Source organism: Emydura macquarii, unplaced genomic scaffold, assembly GCF_026122565.2.
Source record: "Emydura macquarii macquarii isolate MOO-44397 ecotype Brisbane River unplaced genomic scaffold, CSIRO-AGI_Emac_v2 contig_369, whole genome shotgun sequence".
Taxonomy (NCBI): domain Eukaryota; kingdom Metazoa; phylum Chordata; order Testudines; family Chelidae; genus Emydura; species Emydura macquarii.
This window is the reverse complement of record NW_027130506.1, coordinates 11,478,652-11,496,522: the sequence shown is the minus strand read 5'-3', so window position 1 is coordinate 11,496,522 and position 17,871 is coordinate 11,478,652. Positions and strand designations below refer to the sequence as shown.

The 17,871-nt window shown below is 46.2% G+C and overlaps 1 protein-coding gene across 3 annotated transcripts in view; it reads left to right on the top strand.

Moving 5' to 3' along the window:
• Positions 1-17,871, top strand: part of ST3GAL1 (ST3 beta-galactoside alpha-2,3-sialyltransferase 1) — a 123,960-nt gene that overhangs the window by 102,138 nt on the left and 3,951 nt on the right. For all 3 annotated transcript variants that reach the window (XM_067531617.1, XM_067531632.1, XM_067531623.1), the window contains exons 4-6: positions 2,569-2,748; positions 11,335-11,380; positions 14,984-15,103. In XM_067531617.1, coding sequence (XP_067387718.1) covers positions 2,569-2,748; positions 11,335-11,380; positions 14,984-15,103 — 346 coding nt within the window. The remainder of the gene's footprint in view (positions 1-2,568; positions 2,749-11,334; positions 11,381-14,983; positions 15,104-17,871) is intronic.

Genomic DNA, 17,871 nt, shown 5'->3' with positions numbered 1-17,871 from the left:
ATCCTAATTGGAATTTAGCTGGGCTATCCAAGTTGAATAACCTTATTTTTGCAAAACATGCCGCAGTGGCCGGAAGCTTTGTTTAAATCTCAACAACAACGGTGGTGCCCTCAACAGCACTGTGAGTTCTCGCACTATCCAGAGGTGTTCGTTCTGCACCAGTTCACAGAAAAGAGAGTTGCCTGTGGAATAATCACCACCAGCAGTATCTGGCTGGCTGGAGTTCTCTCATCACATGCTATCCAGCCCGGTACTGCTGAGCCTGGGAGATATAGTACAATCCGATATGGCTGCAGGCCTCGTTAGCTTCCGAGGCTTTTTTTATTTATTTATTTTTAATGGTAGCTAGGGAGTAAGACACACACATGTTTATTCCTGCTTTGAAACCTTGCTATTTACAATATCCTTACATTCTTGGGAGTGAGGAGACTGGACGTGATTTTGAAAACAGGTCCTTTTGTCTGTGATCTCTATTCCAGTGCTTTCATGGGCTTTACTCAACTCTAGTGCAATTCACAGTAGCAACCCCCTGAAGAGCAGTGGGAGATGGCCTGAGGCTTTAAGATTAGCCCTGAGCCTTGCATTATGAAACTTATCACTTTTTCATCTAGTCCTAGCATTAACAAAACCAAAAAACATCCCATTGCAGCCTCATGACTGGGCAACGATATGTTGTTGCACATGAAGTAAACTCAGACCTCTTCCGTTGTCCTGTAAGCTTAAGGGCAAACTCTGCTTGACTTGCTGTTACAGCAGCACCATTGGCTTCCATGCAGCCACGTGAGTGACAGGCTTGCAGAGTTTAGCTCCATGTGTTCAAGCATGCAAGGCAGGCCTGTGAAAACTGGAGCTCTCCTATGGACAAACAGCAATCCTGAATTTGTCACTGGAAAACCATGAAAGGAAAGATCTAGAGACTTTAAATTATCTGTAGATAATTTTGAACCTTGTGTCAGAATTCATGCAGTGTAATTCACTAGCACAGCCTTGATACCCACCTGGAAAATGTTGTTTTCAGGATGAAGAACTCAAAGCAGGAGCAGAGCCCAGATCACCATGATTGATTGGGCCATGTTCTACCCTTAGATATGCAACCAGCTCTTGCTGGAGACAATGGGGGCTGTACACACACCTAGTGGCTGGCTGAGGCTGGCCGTGGCAGTTCATGCAGATGTTTTCTTTGGTTTCAATCCTGGTGGGTTTGTGCTGAGACCCCTGAGTCTGGCTGTGTTCCGGGTTCACATGAACCTCCAAACTCCCACTGAAACTGCTAAACTGCCAGCAGATCAGATTCACTCAAGGCTCAGACAAGCATTTCTCTGACTCTAGGTTGGCTATGAAGTTTGTGAAACAGCCTGAAGCCCATCTGAGTTTTATCTTGCTTGGGGCTCATTTTGTACCAGTAAGGGACTGATGTGAACGATGGAAGGTGATGGTTGATATCCCCTGTATCAGAGCCATCATTTGTGTGGGTCAATGGATCAGTGACATGATCCATCGGTTAGCTCATGTGACTGGGAGCCAGGGAACCTGGGTTTTAGTCCAGGCTCTGACATTTATTCACAGTGTGATTTTTGGGCAGGTCCTGTAACCAATTTGTGCCTCAGTTTCCCCATCTGTAAAGTGGGGATGAGAGTTGCCTTCCTCATGGGAGCATTGTGGGAGCCAATCAATCACTTTGTGATCCTTGTGCATCAGTTACACCGATGTCCCTAGGAGCGGATTTCACTGCTGTAACTGACCACACCTAGTGACTTGCTATGTGCCTCACACAGAGCGGTATCTTACTCCATGAGTAGTCCTACTGAAATCAGTGGAACTACTCCCAGAGTAAGGCCCTGGTCCTGGCCAGGAAGGGTGGCAGAGTTATGGCTGGTGTCTGACCCGGCTTTGAGGCCTTCTGGGGTGGAACTATGCACTGTACTCTTTCATACAGTCCTGCACAGGACTTCATTTCAAATGAGATCACTTATGACCTTGACGCTACAATTCCTTACATACACTTCCGCGTTACAGTGGATTGGAAACGAAGGGGCTACTTCCCGTTTACACTAACGCCCCTCCACCTACTCTGGCTAATGTCATTTAGGGCCACTTAAAGGTCCCTTTAGACCAGTGGTTCTCAGCCCGTGCTGCTTGCGGCCCAATCAGCACACAGCTGTGGCCCACGTGACATCCTCCGGGCCATACAGGAGGTATATATATTGTGTGGATGCAGCCCACATAACACATAGAGACCTGCCTATGCAGCCCAAAATGGTGAGTGGGTTAAGGACCACTGCTTTATACTGCCTTAGGATGGCGACCGCTAAGGGTCCTGGGTGGGCGGGGCTAGTCTTGGCTCACTGCCATCATTGCTCTAGCTATGTTAAAGCTAGCTCAGCTGTGTCTACACATGCTACACTCACACCTCCCGACTGCAGTGTAGACGTACCCTCAATGGACATGAGGGCCCTGCCCAGTGACCGTCTTCTCCTCACGCCCCGGCAAGTCAGTTTGGGAAACTTCTCCTCTTGAATTTCTTTTTTTTTCTCTCTCTCTCTCCTGTCTCTGCTCTCCGGGTTGCAGAATGAACCGTGCTCCCACGGCCGGGTTTGAATCGGATGTTGGAAGCAAAACTACTCACCACTTTGTTTACCCCGAGAGCTTCCGAGACCTGGCAGAAAATGTCAACATGATTGTGATCCCCTTCAAAACGCTGGACCTGCGCTGGATTGTCAGCGCGCTCACCACTGGCACCATAAACTTGTAAGTACAGCTGGCGCTTACGGGGGCTCAAGCTGAATAGGGGACACAGCAGCAGGGGCACAGCTGTGACGCTTTCTCGGGGTGCCCAGGACTGTGAGTGGCTTTGTTCCTCCCTCTGCCTCCAACCATGAGGGAGTCCTTCTTGCGGCCCTGCCAAGCCTTCAGTCACTCAAGCCCCTTCCTCAGGGCTCTGCCAGTCCTTCCTTTCCTGGCAGGTTCACCCTTGGTGCATCCTAGTCCCTGATCTCCTCAGAAGCATCCCTCTATGTTATCCAGCCCCTGTCGCTGGACAGTCCTAGGAATGGCTGTTCCCAAGGGAACTATACCCACCAGCTTCTTTGAGTCAACGGAGGGGTCACGCTCACTGCCACAACACTGAGATGTATTTATCATTAAGACAAGAATACATTTATCACCGAAGAGCGGAGATTCAAATGAGTGATGAGTAAGAATACTGGGAGCAGAACTGGTTACACATACAAAACTAAACTTAAAAGGGAGACCTAAAGTCTACACAGACCAGTAGATTCTATTTATAGAGTAGATTCTCTCCCAAGGAGTCAGTCTTTGATGGAGCTGCTGGTTGTCAGTCATAACTTGCCTTTCAAGGGGTTTCCTCACTAAATGTATAACACAGGGGTCCTTTGTCCTTTGTCTTTCCTCTTATGCCACAAAGTTGTGTTTGCACCCCAGAGACAAGACAGCCCCCTGTAGGTTTCGTCTCCGATGTCTTCCCATGTTGACTTCATAGCCTTGTGTTGATTTGGAAGGCAAAAGTGGCTTCCATTGTGTTTGGCTCTAAATGTGTAACTTTCAGATGAACTGAGATAGATGAATAAACATTTTTTTGTTTGACAGAAAACTGGTTCGTCAACTCTGCCTCGAAAACCAACTTTAGGAACATATCTTCAGTATATGTACATAACTCCTTAAATATCACCCAGAAATATACCACACTGTGATTATGAGGATCAGTATGATGTACGCTTCCATTAGCCACCTCACACCTTTGTGGAGAAATACTATGTGTGTTAAATACTATGTTTGTGTTAGATGTACTGAGTGTGTCAGGCCTGATAGGAGTTGCTGCTACAGAACATTGAATCCTTTGCCATCTGGTACTGAGAGGTTCTCAGGGTCACAATAGTGTGTTAGCATAATGTGTAACAACAGCACAAGAGAGACCAGGCCAGAAGCACAACACTGAGCTATAATTCCATCTCCACCTGTGCATCGGGGGATCCCAGTGACATCAAATGGAGTTCTGCAGGCACACTCAAGAGTAGAATCTGGCTCTTCCATGTTTATTTTCTTGTAACAGTTTGACCTTTGGTGTGCGAGTTCAGAACAGACTCTTCTTTGTCCCATGGCCAGCCAAACTGAAGAAATGGTAGCAGATGTTTGCTGCTGCTCTAAATAACCAATGTCTGAGTCAGTTTCCACTTTGATGGCTGGCTTCTTGAGCTGGTTTCTGGGACAATGGCTCATTTTGGCTGCTCATCTCTCTCCTCTCAGGTGGAGTGTGGCAGGAAGTAAATGAAAAGTGTATTTTTTTCTTCAGTGGGTCCTTCATTATCCACTCTTCCTGCATGGAGCTGACATGTGGCATGTGAATCCTAATTCCACCTGTGAGGTTCATGTAAAGTGTGATCTCTCCTGTTAAGCAAGTCTGCAATCATTATTATCCCCATTTTACAGATGAGGAAACTGAGGCATAGAGAGGTTTGGAGGCTTCGTCAACGGCACACAGCACATCAACACCAGAGGCAGATAAAGAGCCAAAGTTACCTGGTGCCCAGTCCAGCAATGAGCCCATTTGGCCAAGTCAGTTCATTGGTCTACCTTAGTTTTCCCCATCTGTAAAACAAAGACAATGATCTCTTAAGTAACCTACTTCCTCCACAGGAGTGTGGTGAGGATTAATTGGTTTAATGCTTGTAGAGTTCAGAATAGATTTGCATGCATTCATCAGAGACCACATCATATCCCAAGTATCACTTGTATCACAAGAATTTGAAAAGTTCAGCAATAATAATGAGAGAATGTTAGAGTCATTGTAAAAGGGACAGCTTCTTCACAGGCTTTCTCTCCTCCCTCAACTCCCAACCCATCGGTTTTGTCCTCTCCTTCCTTCACTTCTCCCCACCTCCTAAAGCAAACTCAGTGTTAGGTTGCTTGTGTGATCTCATTTCCTGGTGGGAAATTGTCTCCCATTCTTAAACAGTCTGACATCATCCCGTATCAGAGTTTATATACATAGCAAACTATTTGCTCAAGATCTTGCTAAATTAGGTCTGTGGCTGACTGCTGGATCAAGAAGTTAGTCCCAGGGCGCATCAGTTGGGGCAGTTCTTCAAGATAAAGTCTGACTAAGAGGTGGGGTCTAGACACAGAATTAAACAGCCTCCAGCTCTGTGACTCACACAGCTTCTGGAGGTTAGATAAACAGAGCCCAGGAGAAGGGCTCAGAACGACCTTGTTTTCCTCCTTCCTGGTGAAAGCAGAGCTCCCAAGAGACCTGCTCTTCGTCGCTCAGAAAGAAACCTGTGGTCCAAGGAGACTGGTGACCAAATGAGGGTGGGTAGAGATGCCATGTCACCGTGCTGTCAGAGCAGACTTGCCTCCGTAGGCTAAGTTCGTGGTGTAGCTTAATCAACAGAGGATGGACTGGTCTCAAACCCCACAAGTGGCTCAGCCATGTACAGGTCGCTTGGGAGCAGGCCCTTTAAGTGCATATGCTGAGCAGGCCTTGAGATTCTGGAGGAGACTCTCAGGAATGGAGGACCAGTTGAGTCCACTGTAGGAAGGCCCCAGGGACTAGTTTAAAGGCCTACATCCCCCATCCCTTGGCCAGTCTGCTGGGCTGCTGAGAGGCAAGCAGCAGAGCCTCCAGAGGGGCTGCGTACATGGGCCTTCAGAAGAGAGCACGTGACGATTCAGAAAGGGGCAGTTCTCCCCTTCACATCCTGGGAATCTCCTGCGAAGGGGAGTGGAGATGAAACAGAAGCGGACGTTCTGGGATCAGTGCAGGTTGCTCCCGTGGAGAGAGGGAGGGGCTGACATCGGCTGGGCTCCACAGAGGAGACTAAGGCCTTCTCTGCGCTCAAAAAATAATGATAATTATATAAAAAAATAACTGTAGTACGTTGAATTACAATCACTGCAGTAATTACTGGGCTGGCTGACGTCCACTCTACCCTTCCTTGGGGTGGTGGAGTGTGTCCTCACTGGGGAAGGGCTGTGTGGGGAGCTGAGAGACCGGGCTCCCTGCCCGGAGCCCCACAGGCTGGCTCCCATGGGCTCCCCCCCCACACTCCCTGTTTCCCACTGGGAGCCAGCCCTGGATTTCTCCACTCCCTGTTTCCCTCTGGGAGCCAGGGAGAGCCACCAGGGGCTTCCCCCCACCTCATTCCCAGGGGAAAGCAGCCCAGAGCTTCTCACCCTGGGGAGTGAGGTCCAACCACCTGTAGCTTCTCCCACCATGGTTTCCAGCCAGGAGCTGGGGTCCCGCCGCCAGGGCTTTTTTTGCCTCACTCCCAGCCAGGAGCTGAGGTCCAGCTGCCCAAGCTCCCAGATGATTTTCTTGTCAATTTCAGAGGTCTGCTGGAGCCCTGAAATGAACAAGAAGGACAGCTAACTACCCAGGTGAGGGAAGGCAGCATCTACGCTGACACTGCGTCGCCCTATCTGTGCCGACATAAGCATTACACCTCTCGTTGAGGTGGTTTTATTAAGTCAGCATAGCAAGGGAGTTACATTGGTGGGAGGAGCATTTCATTGTGTACCCCTCCACTGTTTTGTGGACAAAAGCTGACTTTTGTCTGCAAAACTCTCTAGTGTAAACCAGCCCTAAGTATGAGGAGAGAGAGTCAGGATTAGATCTGTGGACCCAGGAAATGTGAACAGTGCCCCTAGCCTTATTGGCATGAGCTGGCAAGGGGCCAGGCACCGCTCAGAGATCTGTGTTCTTCGTAAATAAAGAAATGGGCAGGAAGAGGTGCCAGGTGGGGAACAACTGGACCGTATCTTTGTGTCCACCCTCATTCCTCCAGCACCTCCCTCTCACCCTTCACATCCATTTGCTGATCGCTGCAGACGGGCTAGGTGAAGGGGCCAGGGCAGCCTCCTAACGTCTGCTGAAGTGGGTGGAGAAGGAAATTGCCATGCTAATAATAGTTGTTTGTTGAAAACTGACGCATGAAAGAACCTTGTGGCTGTACTGTATCGAGGAAGCATCTCTGCTTCAAGTTCCACTTCGACGCCTTAGCTATGATTCAGTACCCCATTCACTTGCTAGTAAAAACGTGTCTTGTTAATTTTTATTATCCCACCCCACCCTCTTCACAAGAAGTCGTGAAGGTGGCAATTAAACTGTACCGCAGTGACTGTTTTTTGTCAACACTGAACTTTGAATGGAGCTCAAACGGACTTTCCTTTTGCTCGTAAACTAGCAGTCACTGGCCCTTCCCCAGGCATGGAATTCCTTTCTCAGGAATTGCGTACTTACATTTTACCTAAATAGGAAGTGACATCCAGGTTATAAATCATGACCGCAGGGAGTTTGCCCAAAAGCACCCATCAGTGGTGATGTTCCTGTGTCTGGCTGCATGTGGAGAACAAGTCCATGTCAAACTATTTCACTTCAGGGGAAAGAGTTTTGAAATGTTTTATCTGTTTTCCCAACTGCAGTGCCTGCAGCAGAGAGGAACCGTGGAGATTTTAGATGAACATTTTTACCCACTGATGATCAGAGTTGTTTGAAATGTTTCTAAGTCTATGTCTACACTATAGACCTTACCACTGCAGCTCCACTGCTGCAGAGTCTCCCGTGTAGCCGCTCTCTGCGGACGGGAGAGAGCAGTCGCGCCAGCATAATTAAATCACCCCCAACGAACAGCGATAGGTATGTCAGCGGGAGAGCATCTCCCACCAACCTAGCGCTGTCCACACTGGCGCTTTTGTCGGTGAAACTCATGTCAGTTGGGGGGAGTGTTTTCTTCGCATCTCTGACCAACAAAAGTTTTACTGATGAAAGTGCTAGTGTAGACAAAACCTAAGAAAAACTTTTTCTAGCCCCCCCACCATTCCCCCAAATCTGGCCTTTTTCCAGAAGTGAAAGCCAGATTTTTTAATTTTTTGTTTTCAGAAACATTTTCAGTTTTCTCAAAGCTTACTATTTTTTCTGATGAATTTTTTAGTTCTAATCCCACTCCATCTTGGGAGACACAGTCACATGCTGAGGATTTTCAAAATCCAACATTTTCAATACTGGAAAATCTGTTTCAACAAGATGGGATGGGGGGAGAATGTAGCTTTTGAAAATTCTGATTTGTTTAAATTAATTAATTAATTAAAAATGCAATTAACAACTGCAGAAGATTTTTGAGAAATTAAAAATTGGTACATTTTTAAAAGTGGCAGAACAAATCTACTTTTGACTTTTTTTCTCAGGTTCATTTCTTCCCCTCTCCCAACTAGTTGTATGGATGATAACAGTCAGTGGGAATCTTTTGAGTGATTTAGATCAGGCTCTGAGATACCTGTTTTAAATCTGTTCAGTCAAGTCACTAGCATTACTCTGGATTTACACCAGAGTGACTGAATTCACAGTCTGGCCCTCTGTCTGCAGCTTTGTACGGATTATTATAAAACACAATGGAATCCTCTGATCTGCCTCATTAAATAACAGGCTTTGAAGGAGGAGTAAATCATTTATTGTTTATTCATTCATAGAATGCTGTTCCCTTGTGTCCCAACCAATCAACCACTTACAGAATAATAAACCAAACAAAAGCCGCAATAGTGCCTTTGCTTGTGTTTTAAAACATACGCCACCCTGCTTTGCAGACAGATGGTAAGGCCGGCACGTGCCAAGCTCTGTGCACATAGGGGCTGGCTGCAGCGTAGCGGGTACCTCCCTGACCTGCCAGTCAAACTGATGGGGAGTCTGGATACAAGAGGCTTTGGTGCAGCCACTGTGCCACTCGCTGAAATATGGCAGAGAGAATCAGTGGCAAGCATGTCAGCAAGCCTGGCCCCAGCTCAGTCTCCACTGCTGGATTGTCAGGGCAGCACTTTTTATCTCTCAGCGGGTGTAACTGGTCCCCTGCTACCTCCTGATTCCCTTCTTCTTTCCTGCCTCAGATCAGCTTCTGCCTAGTAATTTGTGTGATTCAGCCTGAAGGCTTCTCTGCAGGCCAGTCTGCCTGGGGCTGGAAATGCCCCATGTTCCATGTGCATTCTCGCTCCTCCAACCCCAGCTTGTTTTCTCCTTTGGCGGCAGAGTGAACAGATTCAGACCTTAGTCCTGATTGGTCTCGCTCCCATCTGTACTTTAGGTGCTCTTGCTCTTCTTTCTCCCAGGCTGCATAAATTCCCCTGGTTATACAAAATCTGGAGCAGATGAAGGGCCCTCAGAATGGAGGTACATGTAAGTGTCACTAGTCCATGCCCAAGTCCATTCTGTTCGTTCCCTCGGTCATTTGCCAGCCGACTCTTGGATGTCTCTTCTCAAATGTGCTGCCAGAACTGATCGTTGCATTCCAAGCAAAACCCCGCAAGGGCCGTCTGTGATGACACCATTGCAGTATGCTCTCTGCCTCTGTTTAGGGGCACAGCTTTAACACGGGGATGGTGGAAGTCACTTATTCCACGATTTTAAAGTGCTCAGGAAGCATGACGCTGATGATTGCAGAGCACAGCTCCACTTGATTTGCCAAAGACCAGTCTCCAAACGTCTCATAATGCCCCATTCCGCTGATCAGAGTAGCGCCCCCTCACCCTCACCTGGTGTAGCGGTGAGCTTGTAGGTGAGCCATGGTTAGCAAACTTTCATAAAACCCTGTAGGGTGAGTGATGTTTTTCAGATTGTGTTCATTTCACCTGTGTGCACGGCCCAGCCACATTCTTGATGTCACACTGCGGCCCCCACCTGCGTGCTGCTCCCCAGCTTTCTTGTTGCTGGGACATCCCATGACAACAACATCGTGTGTTTACATTTGTTTATGAGCAGAGCGCTGGTGCCTTTAATGCTGTTGTATGAAATTCTACAAGCTGCTGACAGCAGTGCCTCATTGCACTTGGGCACTGCTTTAAAAAAAAGAGAGAGACAGAGAGAGAGTGAAACATCCCATGATTCAAGCTACTGAACTGTCAATAAGAACCACAGTGACCTCTTTGTTGGATTGTAACTGTCCTCCAATGATAACTAGACCACTCTATATCCGTGGCTTTGGGCCAGTTCAGTGTTTCACTGGTTATGCACAGCGATATGCCTTTTAGATGAGTGGGGTGTTTCTCCGAGCAAGGGACAACTCTTGCCTTCACAGTCTCAAATATGACCTGAAGCCACAAAGACTTCCCTTACTGACTTTGGTAACTGTCTACTCCACGGGGACTATAGCAGCATATAGTTATGGCACCCTAACCATGTCAGCATAACCCCATAGAGTAGACGCAGCCTACACCAATGGAAGGGGTTTTTCCATCACTGTAGGAGCAGCACCTCCCCACGCAATGGTAGCCAGGTTCACGGAAGCACTAGCTTTTTCACACCCCTGAACGCCGCAGCTATGTCAACCTAGACATAGGTATAGACGCAGGTGTATGAAACAGCAAAGAGGATAATAGACAAGGGTTACATAAACAGCTGAATATAGGCATGAGTAAAAACTAGGAAGGGGTTAAAAATATACCTAATTATGAAAAAGGGGATAAAAATAAACTATAAACTTTTAGATTCAGCCAATAGGAATCTTGAGACCATTTCCTTTCCCTCCTTGGTGGTTTATTCAGATTGTGATTTTTAGAGTGAGGACCTGTCTTGTTATGCATTAAGGCAAGGATCTAGTCTCATTTAGAATACATTCTGAACAACAGAAATGAAACGAATGCTCCAGTGCGCTCTTAATTTAAGAAAACTCACAGAGACTTGACACCTGTGTGTTTTGAGATCCCTCGTGTATTATACCAGAATGGCTTGTGCATGTGATGTGGAGGAAATCAGGCTTTTCTTTTTAAACACAGGACTCTGGCCTTCAACAAGTACGGTGACTCATTACAATGACTAAGATCTAGCTACCCCGAATTTTACATTAACAGCTGCCAGCAACTTCTGATTCTGCCCAGCTGTTTGAGAGGGGAGGTGCAGTGTTCTGATGGCATGTGGGATAGGGCCATATACTGTGAATGGAGGATGCAGGGGTAACTGCCTTTCTATTAGTAACAACTGTGAATAATACCTCTACTACTTATCCTCTGGAAGTAATGAAACCTTACCCAGAACTATTAAGAGGGAGGAAGTCTCCTCCTAGTGGTGAAATGTATTTCAGCCATGCATTAGGCTGAAAGAAACAGCACCATTAAGGTGCGATTCATTTCTGTGTGGTAATTTTTCTATGGGATGCTGAAATGGTACCACATTTCCCATGCATTTGTTATATTTATTATTTTCAGACACATTTATTCTTGTTTTAACCCTTTCCTGATATATATTTTTTAAGAATATGCCTTTTTTATTTATTTTTTTACTTTAAAATATACCTTTCATTTGACTTTTACTAAGCTGGGTATTTCCTTCTTTAACAGCACCTATGCTCCAGTTCCACGTAAAATCAAAGTGAAGAAAGACAAGGTGAGTTACATCTGTTTGTTTATTCTGTTAAACACCCTGTGGAAATTGCTGCCACAACATATTCTTGGGACAAAAAAGGTTTGGGAGGATTCAAAGAAGCATGCAAGTAATTATGCAAGTAATAAAAATACCCACAGTTACATTTTTAGCTAGGCTAAAAATTTGTAACCTCATGTTTCAGCATGAACTAACTGAGGTCAGGAGGAAACACGTGCCATTTCTTGCCGTTATGAAGGTTTTGTAGTTTCCTCTGGTACTGATCAGAAAGAGCTGGTCCATTGGGCTGAGCCCATGCAACAATTTCTATATTTCTGCTTGACATAGACGTAACGTCTTTGACTTGCACTGCTTGACTTGACCAAGACATTCAGCGTTTAGTTTTCTGTCAGCAATTGTGCGTGCTTTTTATTTTTTTTAAGTAAGTAGCTTGAACTCGAGGGATGATTCTCGTTTTCTAGGACGGGTTCTCAACCTTTTTTCCATCACTCCCCCCAACTATTTTTTTTTTTAACTTGAAGCCTCTGCCTTTTACAATGAGATTTTCTATGGGCTCTAGTTGGAACTGGAGCCATTTAATATATTGATTCCAATAAAGGGGAATCTACTTTAAATACATCCATCATGTGAGTTGGGTGGGTAACACTGCATAGGCCAGAAAATACTTTCAAACACACGTACCTTAAGATTCACAATGTTTTAGGCAGTAATTCTCAATTTCATCACTGAAGAGTGCTAGTGGAGGTTGCGACCCTGTGCTCCAGTTTGCAATGCAACTCAGATGCCCCTCCACCAAGACACAGGGGCAGACAGGTAAAATTTCAGTGAGTGGCATTCCAATCCCGTGAATGAGTGGGAAGGGTCGTCGCCCCCCACCCCAGAGGAGCACCCCCCTCATTCCCGCCCCATGGAGAACTGCTATTCTAGGCAACTCTTCCTTTGTACTCACAAAAGAAAGACAGGTAAACTTTAAACAAATCAGAGGATGAAGTCAATGACAAACTCCTATTGATTTCAATGGCCATTGGATCAGGCCTACAGCACATACTCAGGCTGGGGAATTCACTTACCATAAAGAGGTCAAAGAGATGTTTCATGTTTCAGGGCATACCTTGAATACTGCAGGGGTCAGGAAGGAATGGTATGGTACTGCATGATTTCCCAGGTGAATAGTGGGTCATTTCACCTACCTCTGAATTATCAAATTTAGGGCTACCACTGGAGGAGTATTCCAGTCCTGAGAGAACATTGTTCCAGCCTGACTCAGTGTTCCAAATCCATTGCAGAAAGGCTTGGGTAGCATGCAATGGGCGTGCGGAGTAATAGAGAATCAAACCTTTATTTTCAGATAGTCATTGCACGTGGCGGCGTATATAAGAGGCTTGTGGAGGCTAAGCCTCCCCAAAATAAAAGAGCCTGGCCATGAAGTGGGCAATGCCAGATGCGGCACAAGTCACCTCTCTTTGGATGCGCGCCAGCCCACCGACTTTGCACTGGCTAGGACCACCGAAAGCTCCCTAGAAGTGGGGAGGCCACTGGTGCCTGGACCATGGCCCTGCCCATGCTCCACCCCCACTCTGTTCCAAGGTCCCGCCCCCCCTCCGCCTCTTCCCCCCTGCCTGCTCCCAACACGGTGCTCCGGCTCTCCCCGCCCTCAGGCACGTCTCCGGACGGTCCGTGGTACTGCACTCATCCGGGAGGGGAGCCCAGAGCAGGACACTGGTGGGACCAGGGCCAGATTAACTCTCCTGTGGGCCCGGAGCTATTAGATTTTGTGGGGCCCCCATGTACAAGTCTTATGGCATCGAGGCTATTAAAGCTATAGTAAATTTGCCTTTTAATTAACACAAAGCCATTCTGTGGTTCCATTTCAGTCTTAAAACATGTAGAACAGGGGTTGGCCACCTATGGCATGCGTGTCAAACGTGGCACGTGAGATGATTCTGAGCATGTCAGACATGGCACGCTGGGCCCACGTCAGGTGGGAGAGGAGCACAAGTGCCATTGCAGTGAATAGAGCTTGTGTTCCTAACCCCCTTAGCCACCCCTGAAAGTCTTTCCCTAAAACTACAAGTACAGTCTTGGAGCCTTAAAATTCCAGCGGTGCTAAGGGAATGCACAGAGTTTTGCGACAAACATTCCTTTCCTGCAGAGTAGCTGGAGACTGAATCTTCCAGTGCTGCGTACTGTCTCCTCTGTAGGCGCCGTTCCCCAATGCACACAGAGAAGGCTAGAGGTTCTTGAATGTGATCCCATGTATCTATTTGATTTTTTTAGCATATATTTAAATTAGAAAAATACAGTGAATCTGGTTTAGTTATGCAAATAGTTCATGGTCCCGTCACCGCTACAATGTAGGGCACATCTTTAGAAACATGCCAGGAAGCGAAATCTAAACACACACCTGCGAGGAAACCTGCCACAGACTTCAGGTGTGATCTAACGCACATCCTTTATCCTCCGTTCTCCATCTGTACAAGAGGGGGAAATGATGATACAGTAGGCGCCTACCTGTCATTAATGAATCCTCATCTTTGTAAATCTCTTTGAAATGCTCTAAGAGAAGGCGTGAAACTCCCATTATTATATTAGATAGGCCCTGGGCATAGCGGGCAAAGTCAGTGGCTTTTAATTGATGTGCAAAGCCATCCAGCACCTTGTCCCAGTTCAGAGTTGCATCCTCCAAGAAGATGGTGTGGAGTTGAGAAGGAAGTGACACATTATTTCAGCCGTTCTCTTTCCCTCTCCTATTCACACATCCAAGGAAGGGCAAGCCAGGGAGGGTTTCAGGTCAGGAATGACAAAAGATACTGAGGCAGATTCATCATGGTTTGGGGCTGTGTCATGTGTCCTGACAGAGAGAACAGCAGCAGCTCAGAGCATTGATGTAGAAAGACTGTCCAGCCAATAAGACAGTGCTTAGGCTTCCTCCTCCCACCATGGAAAATGTAAAACACCCAAGTGAGAAGAGATCGTACATAGATATCCGCAATTAACCCTTGACTGTAAAAAAGGCGAACCTACAGCTAAGCAGATACTATGCTGTCCCTTTCACCAGAAACGCAGCATGGGAGGGTGAAGTGGGGCTAGAATGGAAAACCCTCTCCTTAGCGAGCATTGCAGATGACGGGAGGTGGGAGGTGTGGATGTTGCTCTGAATGGGGAACGGCCCCACAGGGAAGGGCCGTGGAGTCTGCCAGTGGAGCCTGGGAATGAGGAATAATGGTATTGAGGATATGAGCCAAGCTGATACTGTGCACTGGGGGAAGGATTTGGGGCAATGCAGAGAAACAGGAGTTATAACACTTGCTGCTCTTTGGAACTTTCCAGCCAGGGACCTCTAAGTGCTATATACATATTAATCTGCCCCGTAATTTCCCTATGAGGTGGGTGAGTGTGATCTATGCTGTACAAAAACAGAGCCTCAACAAGATTAAGGAACTTGCTCAGAACCACCCAGCAAGACTGGAGCTGAGCCGGGAATAGAAGTCCAGGGTCAGATCTTCAGCTAGCATGAATTAATCTCTTCACATCCCCTAACTGCCCTGTTAGGGAATAGTCACTGTGTTTTACCAGCTATGAACGCAACTCTCCAATTCTCCACAGATCCTGGTCTATCACCCAGTTTTTATCAAGTACGTTTATGACCATTGGCTGCAGCATCATGGAAGATACCCCTCGACAGGCATACTGTCGACGATATTTGCACTCCACCTATGTGATGAGGTAAAGACCAAACTGTTCCTTTCCTTGCTTCGATGTACACTGACACTATGTTAGGGTCAAGGTCTGTAATTATAGTAGAGTCTCACGAAGATGCTAACTTGAGATCCCTGGATCATTTGCTCATCTTTATCTGCCTCTTTCCATCTTCTCTTCCTCTTCAAGTTTCCTTCAACGTTTATGATTTCAGCTGTTAGGTGATACGTGTCTTTGACCTGGAATCGGAGACAATATGGAGACAGTTGCAAATATAAATGAATTCTCAAACAAAGCAAAACCAAAATGATTAAGCATTAGGGCTTAAAGTGCATTTGAGATGAGTCCAATTAAATGCAAAAAGTCCTCAGCCTACTTGATCTCATCTAGTTCATATGGCCCTTCTGCATATGGAAGATGGCCAGTTTCCCCTTTGCTTCCTGGGCCTGGGAATTCATACAGTACTGAAGGACAATTCTGTCCATTACAGGAATTCCTGGGTGAAATTCTCTAGACTGTATTATGCAGGAGTTCAGACTAGATGTCCTTTGTGGTCTTAAAATACATGGGCCAATTCTTCAGCTGGCATAAATTGAAGCTAATGAGCTACTTTGGTTTACATCAGTTGAAGAGCTGGGCCTAAGAAGCTAGAATCCTGTTTCCTCCCTTGGGCTGGGAGGGGAAAGAGAGAATTTCCCCACCTCATCTTTATATCTCTGCTCTAATGACCCCTACAGTAATTACCCCACGTGAACCTAGGCAAGGCAGGGTGATGTGCACCCATCACAAATTCTTTCTCTTTTGTCTTTGTAATTTCCTCACAAAACCTTTCCCAAGTCCCCTGGAATAAAACTCTAAAAGGTATTTCTCTTCAGCAAGGCCAAGAAAACATAGGTGGAGTTTTTAGGCTGAGCCACTTTGGAGATAACACGGATCCAAAAAAGTTTACGGTATTTTTAACCACTGTGGGCCAGATCATTGCCCTCCACTATCACCCCTTTTGTGTCTCTCCATAGCAGGAGGTTCTCATCACATAGCAGAATCCATGGCTGGCATAGTTTTAAAATTCAGTTTTCACACTTCCATTCTTTTCACTCGTCCGCTACCTGCCCCGACCTGTGTAAGTTAGAGCAGCCCTGAGGCTGCTTCAGTTTACACTGAGAGCTCTATTTGTTGCCAAGACTAAGGGACCACACACGTGGCTTTAAGACAATTGTGCTTTTCCACATTGTGTCGTGCCTGCACTGATCATCTCTGCCCATAATGTTAAAATTCCTTTTCTGATTTTCTTCCTAGAAACATTCTAGCCTGGGGTGAGATGCAGCATGCAAAATGTCAGGGGAATTGTTTCTTTCTTTCTTGCAAGATATATTTCTTTCTTGGAGATATAGCTATGAAGAAAATCCAAATCCACAGAAGAATAATCTTAACCTGCCATGAAATATTACTATTGTACTACAGAACAAATGCAACTCAGAGCAATTATTTTGGGGTATAATGTCTATAGGGTGGAGTCCTGAGTTCTCCTTCAGTCTAATTCCCCTTGACATCAATAAGAACATAAGAATGACCATACAAGGTCAGACTAATGATCCATCTAGCCCAGTATCCTATCTTCTGACAGTGGCCAATGCCACATCAGTGCTTCAGAGGAAGTGAAGAGAACAGGTAATCATCAAGTGATCCATCCCCTGTCATCCATTCCCAGCTTCTGGCAAACAAAAGCTAGGGACACTTCAGAGCATGGTTTTGCATCCCTGACCATCCTGGCTAATAGCCATTGATGGACCTATCCTCCATGAACTTATCTAGCTCTTTTTTTAACCCTGAAATAGTCTTGGCCTTCACAAGATCCTTTGGCAAAGAGTTCCACAGATTGACTGTGGACTTAACTAAGGACTGAGTAGGAGTTGTAGGTTTTGACCTACAGGGTCAAGAAAGTACTCATCATGCTTTTGGGTATTGATGCACCTGCAGGTGGAGCCCTGGATAGGTAGGCATCTAAATGTGATTAGACAAGAGTTGTCATTTTGAAAAACCCAATTAAATATGGTTGAGAAAGGCCAAGAATTTCTCCTGTCTCTGAGGTCTTCATTCAGTAGAGAAGGGATTCTCCACCATGGGATTCTTCTGTCCTAAGTGCAGGACCCTGCACTTGTCCTTGTTGAACCTCATCAGATTTTTTTTGACCCAATCCTCCAATTTGTCTAGGTCACTCTGTATCCTAGTCCTACCCCCAAACGTATCTATCACTCCCCCCAGCTTAGTGTTATCCGTAAACTTGCTGAGGGTGCAATCTACCCCATCATCCAGATCATTAATGAAGATGTTGAACAAAACCAGCCCCAGGACCCACCTCATGGGCATTCTGCTTGATACCAGCTGCCAGCTAGACATTGAGCCATTGATCATTACTTGTTGAGCCTGATGATCTAGTCAACTTTCTCTCCACCTTATAGTCCATTCATCCAACCCATACTTTTTTAACTTGCTGGGAAGAATACTGTGGGAGACCATATCAAAAGTTTTGCTAAAGTCAGAGTATATCACATCCACCACTTTCCCCAAATGTGCAGAACCAGTCATCTCATCATAAAAGGCAATCTATCTAGTTGCGGTTGGTCCTGCTTTGAGCAGGGGGTTGGACTAGATGACCTCCTGAGGTCCCTTCCAACCCTAATCTTCTATGATCAGGTTTGTCAGGCATGACTTGTCCTTGGTGAATCCATCCTGACTGTTCCGGATCACCTTCCTCTCCTCCAAGTGCTTTAAAATGGATTCCTTGAGAACCTCAT